The sequence below is a fragment of the Poecilia reticulata genome, linkage group LG16 (genome assembly GCF_000633615.1).
Source record: "Poecilia reticulata strain Guanapo linkage group LG16, Guppy_female_1.0+MT, whole genome shotgun sequence".
Lineage (NCBI taxonomy): Eukaryota > Metazoa > Chordata > Actinopteri > Cyprinodontiformes > Poeciliidae > Poecilia > Poecilia reticulata.
Window position 1 is genome coordinate 27,714,041 of NC_024346.1, and position 9,235 is coordinate 27,723,275.

The 9,235-nt window shown below is 40.0% G+C and overlaps 1 protein-coding gene across 3 annotated transcripts in view; it reads left to right on the forward strand.

Annotated features, from left to right (window-relative positions):
* The window catches only part of usp45 (ubiquitin specific peptidase 45), a 41,145-nt gene that overhangs the window by 8,264 nt on the left and 23,646 nt on the right, over positions 1 to 9,235 (forward strand). For 2 of the 3 annotated variants that reach the window (XM_008431893.2, XM_008431891.2), the window contains exon 6: positions 8,425 to 8,576. In XM_008431893.2, coding sequence (XP_008430115.1) covers positions 8,425 to 8,576 — 152 coding nt within the window. The remainder of the gene's footprint in view (positions 1 to 8,424; positions 8,577 to 9,235) is intronic. The other variant, XM_008431892.2, reaches the window with a different exon arrangement.

Consider the following 9,235-nt stretch of genomic DNA (forward strand, 5'->3'; position numbering starts at 1 on the left):
GAGATTTATTCTTTTATGCATGTCCGTATTTTAAAATGCTGAGTTATTTTGATGGAGGAAAAATAAGTCTTCTTTCATAAACCTTTATATTTACTGTTACCTCCTTGTTTTTAGCACTTTTGCCCTCTTTTTGTAATAAAACTCAAATTTATCGCCACAAAACGTATGTGTTTAACATTATAAATTGTTTTAGATTTTACATCGAATAAAAATGGCAAACTTTTTACCTATGCAGCAAAAACACCAAATCTTACCAAGTATTTTTAGTTTAGTTTCTAGTGCAAATATTTTAATACACTTGAAATAAGACAAAACTAACTTGCAAGTAACTTTTCAGCAAGATATAGGAGCCTGTATTAAGTCAATAATTACTTAATATTGAATCAAAGTACAAGTTCCACTAACAAATTATTTCACTTATAACATGGAGAAAATATCTTGTTATAGGTGAAATAATCTAACGGTGGAACTAGTTCTTTTTTGTAAATAAATTTTAAGGAATTATTATTACTGACATATGAATACTTTTTTTTTTTTTTTTTACTTTTTGTGTCATCATGACACAAAAACCCAGATTGTGGAAGCGGGCTAGTTGAAAAGAAATATCCTTGTTGATGTTTGAGCGCAACAAAAAAACTTCAGGCTAATCACTCATCACTTCACAAACCTCCGGCACGGGAGGGGAGGCGTGTCAGCCTGGCCAGAGGCGCTGCACCAGAGTTCACATCAACCGAACTGAGATGTAGGCTTTAAGGCGAACCGGAGTTTGCATTTTTGGCTCACATCAGAGTTTGATATTGCATTCACATCTCACCAAACAAACTGGGCTTTTTAGACAAACAAACTACAGTTCGATTAAAGCGGACTAACCGGGGCTGGTGTGAACACACTTTCAGCCTTTTTTAGATGCATGGTTCCTGCCAGTTTGCAAATCTCTACATTTTGTTTTTTACAGCAATATGTGTCATCAGTATCTACCAAAACGACACTTTTTGTTAGACCGCTTGATTCGCTCCAAACAAGTGGAGGGAAACGCGTTCAATTAGCTTTTTTTGCAATGTTTCAAAAGTTCACTCAAATTTTGCGTGACAGTTGGATGGAAACATAGTTATTGTTTTCTTAAAGCATTATTGTATATTCTGATTAAACATAGTGGAGCTGCAACACACAACTTATTGCTAATCCACGATGACACCTGACAGAAATATCTTAAATTCTGAAAAATTGAGGGAAATGCGTTGGGGTCTTTCCTCATAAACTAGAACAAACCCGTTCTCTGGGGGAGCCATGTTGTGTGGCACCAGGTTTGCTGTTGACCCCCCCGAAGTGGAAAGTGACCTCCTACACCTTTCTTCTACATCTTCCTCTTTTAACTGACCTTTCACCCATTCCCTGCCTCTCAGTTCTCCCACACCGGTCTGCAGCTGTGTGTAGAGGCGACTCCCTCATTGTCGCAGCAAAGTAGATATTTGTTGCCTGGTAAGCAGCTTGTGAAATTGCATTTGATTGTGAAGGCCAGGTTTTTCTTAAGAAGCCMCTGTTATGCTGTTTTTTTTTTTTTTTCCTATAGACCTCAAGCACAAAAGGAGCCACAGCTCCGATTTTTTTTCTTTCTTTCTCTTCCTTTTTTCAGAATCTATAATAATTTTATACAACAACAGCTCCAGGAAGAAAGAAAGTCGATTAACTGTGCTCTCTCACCATCAAGACCTTCAGCTCAAGTACCAGAGTCCCAGCAGAAATCGAATTGACCTCAGGGAGCCGGGCTCCGGCGTTGTAACACAGCTGGGGAGGCTTTGTTGAGTAAATTAAAATGTCGGCGCTGGAAGGACGGCGCTGCTTGTTTCGCATTGAAATCCGACAATCCCGCTTCTGTTTTCAAGCTGTTGCCTTTCTTCCTCAGATTGTGCTGCATTGATATGCGCGCCATTATGCTCTTTGTTTGTTCTTGTGTTCTCTGCTTTTACATCATACTGCAAAACTGGCAGCATAATCAGATTATGAGCCGGTTTTGACGTTTGACCGCCAGCGTTTGGGTGTGGAAAAAGTCTTGAAATGAGTTTTGGAATGAAAGCTTGATTGTTTCTTCTGAAATTAAAGTTAAAGCTCATCTGAAGCGGGCTTATTGAGTGAGAACTGAGCACGTCTTTTTCCAGTGTACACTGGCAACTTTTATCACGTTTCCTCTCCTCTGTTAGATCATTTCAGAAAGTAAAACTTCCACACAAAGAGACATTCTGTAACTGATGGGTACAGCGAGATCCCGCTGTAATTACACGTCAATGTTCACCTGCAGCAGAGGTGTTAAAGCAGAGGCCCTTGGGCCACTTGTAGCCCTCACAATGTTTCAGAGTGGCCCAGAGCTGCATTTCAAGAACACTACAGATAAGGTTTACACAGACTATTGGCACTGTTTACTCAAAATCAAACCTGGTCACACATTCTTTAAACGTTGGTGAGAATAAGCAAAAAACGATTTCAGAGCAAGAAAATTGAAAACAAACATTGCAGAAATCAAAACAAGGAAGAATCTTTATGTTTCAGATCTATTACACATTGATCCCCAGATGCGTCACTATGTTTTAACAACAAGGGCGGCCTCAGTCCCCAAGGTGTGCGGGCAAGATTAACATTTCTGAAACGGCAACAAAAACGGAAAAGTTGCTTTTCCACTTTTAAAATGGTGTTCAGGGTAATAGAAACCTCTTCTACTACAAAATATGACTGGTAATGGTTAATCAATGAATTAAAATGATTTTCTAGTAAACGTTGCCAAGTTAATTATCATGTTCTGGGGCTCTACATTTACGATTGTTAGTTGCAAGAAATTCTAGCTGTATTTTTGAGCATGTTAAGATTATTGTGGTAACAAAATATGTGCCTTTTGCATTCCTTGTTCATGTGTGTGATTTTATACTTATATCATGTTTTAAATAAATACATAAAATACATTTTACAGAAATTGCCCAGTATATTATAATGGGAAACTGAGATTTCTCATCATATTTGATTAAAAAAAAAAACTTTAAAAATAGACGCAATTTATTTGTTTAAGCGGTCAGTCAAAATGACGGACAAAAGTATGGCATGACTTTGGTTTAAATAAATTTTTTTTAGACTTGACACTGACAAAATTCTATGAATATAATTCAATCATCTGTAGCCATTTTAATTCTTGTTTAATTTTAGTTGATTTTATTTACTCTGAATTTAATTGATTAAAACGTGAAGTCACAACTTGCTTCATGTTATTTAAGGAAGATGAAGCCTCCTGCTCTTTCCTGTCTTCTGATGTCAACATTTATGCGAGAGCGTCTTCCACCTCCAACCTGGACATTACACCATCAGTCTCATTGGTTAGTTTTAAATCTTGTGCCGCTTTTCTGCATTTTCTGTTCTGTTTCACTCTTTTTATTTAATTCAGCAACAATAATGTAAGTGATTTTTTGTTGTTGTCATAGTTGTTTAATTTTGAGTTTTGATGCAGTTCTTCCCTTGGTTTTTGTTTAGGGCAAAAAAAGGTCATTAATGAAAACTCATGTGCTAAATAAAACATGCTAAGTAACTAAATGCTAAATAAAATGCATTTTCAATTATTAGAAAATTTGTTGTCACCACATTTATGTTCATGCTGCTGCTATTTAATCCAGAAGCTTTAATGTCAAATTAGGATAATGCTGTATGGAGTGCTGTATATATTTTGGCTGAAATGTTGATGTAAATGCGTAAAGTTTGTTCATGTTTTGAAAGGGTTTCATCTTGGTGGAAAAACGGTTGCATTGTTACATGGTGAATTAGCGCTTTGGCTTTTCGTATTGGGTAAGCCGCGGTTGAATTCAGGCACCATGGCAACCGCTACATTCACGCACGTCTTCTTACCTGTTTTTATTTGTTTTGCAAACGGCCATCTTTAGGAACTGTCACTTCAACTTTGCTGAGTCAGTGGCTAGATGCTCGTCCCCTGGTGGTGCTTTCATGAAAGTAATCAAGAGTGAGTCTCTATTTATTACCACCATTGCACAGAAAAGTAGGGCAGATAGTTGGTAGCGCAATCTGTTTGCTTGTGTGTGTGTGTGTGTGTGTGTGTGTGTGTGTGTGTGTGTGTGTGTGTGTGTGTGTGTGTGTGTGTGTGTGGGGGTTGTGTGTGTGTGTCTTTAAGGAGCATGTCAGTGGGCTCTCTTGGCCTCAGATGGCAAGAAAGCAAGCTTTTTATGCCCTGCAGTCACAACAAATTAGCGAATGAATAAGACATTTGGTGTTGCCTGGCCTTCCTCTTGACTGCCTGCTCTGCATGAAGTGAGCTGGCCTTGGCCCTCCACGCTGCTGCGCTGAAAGTGAGCATGGATGCACGGATGAAGCCAACTGGCCGTGCGATCCGGCTGCCTCTCTATTCAGCTGTGAAGCTTGTGAAAAAAGAAAAAGGCTGTGAAGAGTCTGTTGGAAAATATCTCTTTGCAGAGACTTGTTGTTTTAGATTAGATCAGTATAGTTTTTGACCTCAAGTGCCAGTTGTGGCGTTGTGGGTTGTGGCGAGTTTGGTGCTAAAAGCAGTAGATGTCGGTAAATGGCACACTTGAATGTCAGTTGTTGTTTCACCATAGAAAAGTTTAGCATCTACGTGTGTAAATGTAAGAACTGCAAGTAAGTGGTATTGTTTTCTGATTAATAACAATGGTTGCCATTGTCCAACCCAGGACCCGGACGTGCACATGCAGGTAAACGACAACAGGAGAACGTTTCTGTTGTTGCCATTGTGCCCCGTGTGCTGGATTTCTCCCTGGTTGGTGGAAACTTTCTCCTGTTGGTGTCGTTCGACATTCGCTCTTTGTGAAGCTCATTAGGGGTACATCCCATGATGCCAATCATCCCTACGAAGGATTGTTGTGAGATATCTCTGTAAATTCCTTGCAATCAGCTTGACTTTGCTATCTAAGCTTCTAAATGTACAGAAACTGTACATTTAGAAGCAACAACTGGAGCTGTTGGTGCAAGTGCCTAGAGATAATATTCGACGTAATTTGACTATAACAATTATCTGAATCAACAGGAGGATCATCAGCATTGTTTCTACGGACTCTTGCTATATCCCCTGTAAAGGAAAGCCAAGTCACTGGTTCCTCTGTCCATCTCTGGGCTGGCATTGCAGGAGGTGTTGGTGTGCATGCATGCCTGTGGTCGAGCTCGGGCACCTCGGTGCTTTCCTCCTCCCCCGGGGGAAAGGCTCCACAGTGTCACTGCTGCCCACACTCGGTGGCTGAGCAAGGAGGGCCAGGTGGTGGTGCTGAGCGCGGCACACTCAAGCGTGGACACGGCGCATACTGACATTTGCCTTCGCCGACCGCTGCAGGGACAGGAAAGATCTGCTTTTCCATATGCTTGTGCTCGTTCCAACCCTCCCCTCCGCCCCCCGCAGTCTCAACCAGATGGCTCCCTGAACATTGTTTACCTTGGGTGACGGTCCCAGATGCAGAGCGTGTCCATCGGCATCTTCTTTCCGCCCGTTTGGCTTCCTCATTCCTCTGCACTCTCTTTTACTTTCAAGTGCCAGTCACAGCTTTTTCAACTCTTGCCGATTCCACTATCTGGCTCACGAACACTCGGACTCTCACGCTTACCCTTGTCGTTTTCTTTTCTTTTTTTTTTTTATCACTCGTAGACTCGTGCGTGAGCAGATCGTTTCACACCAACCTCAAAAGCACAGTTTTTCCCTTGCCTCCCCATCTCAGTTTGTTTTCTTTGGATTCGTGTGTGTTGACATCTGGGAACTCCCTTATGGCAGCCTGACGAGGATAAAAAACAGGCCTACAGATGTTGCAAGCGCAGAGGTCCAGATGCAATTAGCTCTCCTAGACAGAGTGCTTCGACAACTCGTCGTCCCGACAAGCTGAACCTCACCTGTACAGTCGTTCTCCCCAAAATTCCAGGACAAGCTGAAGGATGTGTAAGCTGTTTCTCATCAACATTTACCGAATGGTAGTCTGGAAAAGTCACGCAAAGTCAAAGCATTTGTTGAAATCAAGACTGTAAACTTCCCAAAGAAGTCACCCTTTTCTTTACTTTTCTCGTTAAACAGAATGAGACGTTCACGTTAAGTGTGTTTTTAGAGCGTTAAGTCCAAGGTTTATATTCCAACGACTTAGAGTTGTGGCCCCCCTGTGGAGAAAAGCCTTCCTGGTAGTCTCTGTCACTGTAAGTTGAATAGATCTGCAATAAAGATGTTGTGCACAAGAAGTGAATCCATGCAAAGACAAGGCCATTTGGGCGTTAAAGTAAAGATGCAGGTTCTTTCAAAAGGCTTGCGGTTCGATTGATTTTCTTTGGTTTAGGCGTGAACAGGTTGGGCTTGTGACCTGTGTTTATGCATCCTTTGTGAATCCCGGCATTCCTTTGAGATCTCCACAGCCTGTAGCGCTGAAGGCGCCGAGTCCCTGCTGGAATCTGCCTTTTTGTGACTTTTTTTCTTTTCTTAATCATTATCGTCTCTACAGAGTAATTTTACATTTTCTTTCTCAACACAAACCATTGAATACTTCAATGAAACGTTTCTGTCATTGTGAAATCAGAAGGAAGTTGTTTTTTTTTCTTTTGTTAACGTGAAATTCCTTCTCCAATAAAAAAGTTTTTAACATTATGTTAGATTTATGATTTTTTTCCCTTATCTTTTCATGTCATACAATAATGTGAGGATAGAATTGTGACCTTCTGTACTGCAATAAAGATTGTTTGACCAAAAAGTTCAGAAGACAAGTTGCATCAAACCTCTCTTCTTTTGACTCGTGGAAATGTTTGGTCTTTGTTGTTGAGACACGTGTGATTGGTTTGGACTCCAGAGGCCATTACTTACAAATAATAGGAATATTCCCCAGTTCTCTAAAATGTGGCCAAGTTAAGTCAGAGCATCAGACCTAATAATTAGCATCAGGATTTGTCCAGTGGATGACAAAAGTACCTCCCTGAACTGCTTGACATTTGGAATTTTAAGTCATAGATGAGCACACAGCAGCAGCAGGGAATTTGAGTAGCGAGTTGTTAAAAAAAGGTTTTCGAATAAATTTTGAAAAGTGTGTTATGTGTATGGATGCAGTTAATGTCTTTTGTGTGTTTTTCTTTCAACTTTATGAACTTACTTGTTTTTTTTCTCGCAAGCTCAGTCAGATGGGTAATACAGAACATGCTTGTAGCAGGTTTAAGCTCTTTCACAGATTCTCATTGGGATTTGGGTCTGGACTTGCTATCAATACAAACAAAAATTTGACTTCTTTTTTTTTTTTTTTTTATACCAAAAGGGTTTTTGTGTAAATTCTTTTGTCAAAAAAAAGTTAAATTTAGTTGAACATGATTGATTTATAAAGGCAGAAAAGAGGGTCAACCATCCAAGGGGTGAATACTTTTATAGGCACTGTAGCTGCTAGTCACTAACTGGAACATTGGTACATCAGCGTCTGCTAACACGTGTTAGCACTCTGTCAGTCAGATGTTAACCTTCCTGATCTGCGATCGGCTCACGCAGCTGCAGGATCTGCTCCGGCTTGTCCCTCGCTCCGCGCACCGCTCCGCACTGACCATCTGTGTCGTTGTTTCTGTCGAAGGTTAGTTTTCAGTGGTGATCAGAAGTAACAGCTGGCTATGGAAGGGGAGTTCTCCTGCCTCAACCATCGCCCCGCTCCCCCTCCTTCTCACAAACCAGCAGAAACTGCAACAGCTGTCATCTGCCTTCCCCAAATGACCCAGCTCTCCTTCCAGCTGCCATCGCAGCACCCTGCTCCCAACCCAGTTCTCATGTCAAGTCTGATCCACTTTCTTTTTTTTGTATATATTTTTTTCACAATCAAAGTTGGCAAGAAACTGATTATCATTTTATATGCAACTTTAATCTCAAACCACACACTTTCGCATCTCTATCTCCAAATTTGACTCCAGTTTTGTTCATGACATAACGGTAATGGAAAATACTACAACTTTGTTTTATTCACAAAGCTTGAAACAGAAATGGTTAATGTTGTCTGATTCGCTTTACTAATAAGTTCCAGTTATACTGTGTGCATAATTAGGCGAGTGAGTATTTTTACCTCATCGTCATTTTTAGGCATATTTTCTCACTCCAAGCTGGACAAACTTGAATGTTTAATGGACTTAATCATGGCAGGTGGTGTGTAATGAGGGATGGTATGGCCTATTTACTTGATATTTACTCACCCAATATCAAGGCGTGTACAATTAATAGGCACCTTTTCCTTCTTGAGGCAAAATGGGCCAGAAAAGAGATTTAGCCGACTCTGGAAAGTCAAAAATGACAAAGTCTTGCAGCTCTGTTTTAACCACCCAATTCTTACCATTTAATCTTACCACTGTCCATGTGCTCGACTGCTTGAGTCTAAGCTAACCATCTGTATTTCATTGTGTGTGTGCGTGTGTGTATTCCAGCAGCATCACCTAAGATCATCAAGCTGCGAGAGGAAACATCAGATTACGCTGAAGCACAAAGAGGAAAGAATCCAGCCATCAACAGCACCTTGGTCCCTGTTAAGGGGATAATTAACCTTGGGAACACCTGCTTCTTCAATGCTGTTATGCAGGTTGGTAATAAAGATGTTTTTATTTTAGCTTGTGTAAAAAGGCTCAGTTAGTGACAGGATGCAGATGTTGGAGCAGAGAACAGTCATTTAGAAACCAGAACCCATCTCTTATTTTAGTCATAATATATTAGAGCTGCAACTAACAATTGTTTTGGTAATCGATTATTATATTGATTGCTTAATGATTTAACAAATCATTCAGTTCTTTTTTCAAATAAGAAGATAAATATTTTACTCATACAGTAGCATAGCATTCCTTTAGTGTAAACTTGATCATTTGTAGATTAGTTATTAATGTTTGCACTAACGAATTAATAATTAAAATGCAAAAGGTGCTTGATGGGAAATTGTGTTTTTTTGCTCAATTTGAGCCAGGTGAAGCTTAAGCTTTGCTACTTAAGGAGTTCTGGGTCGAACGTAGTTACAGAGAAAGAAAGTTATCATAAATGGAAAATGTATATTTTTTAGTACAGTTTTGGATAAATTACTGCTCCGAGTGCTTTTTTTCCCCAGTAAGTGGCATTTTTTTTAACAATCGATTACTAAAGTAGTTGACAATTACTTCAATAATCGACTAAGCCGATTAATCATGCAGACTTCTGCCCAGGTCCCTCTTGAAAATGAGATCTAGATCTCAACGTTGTTTGTAAAGGAAATAA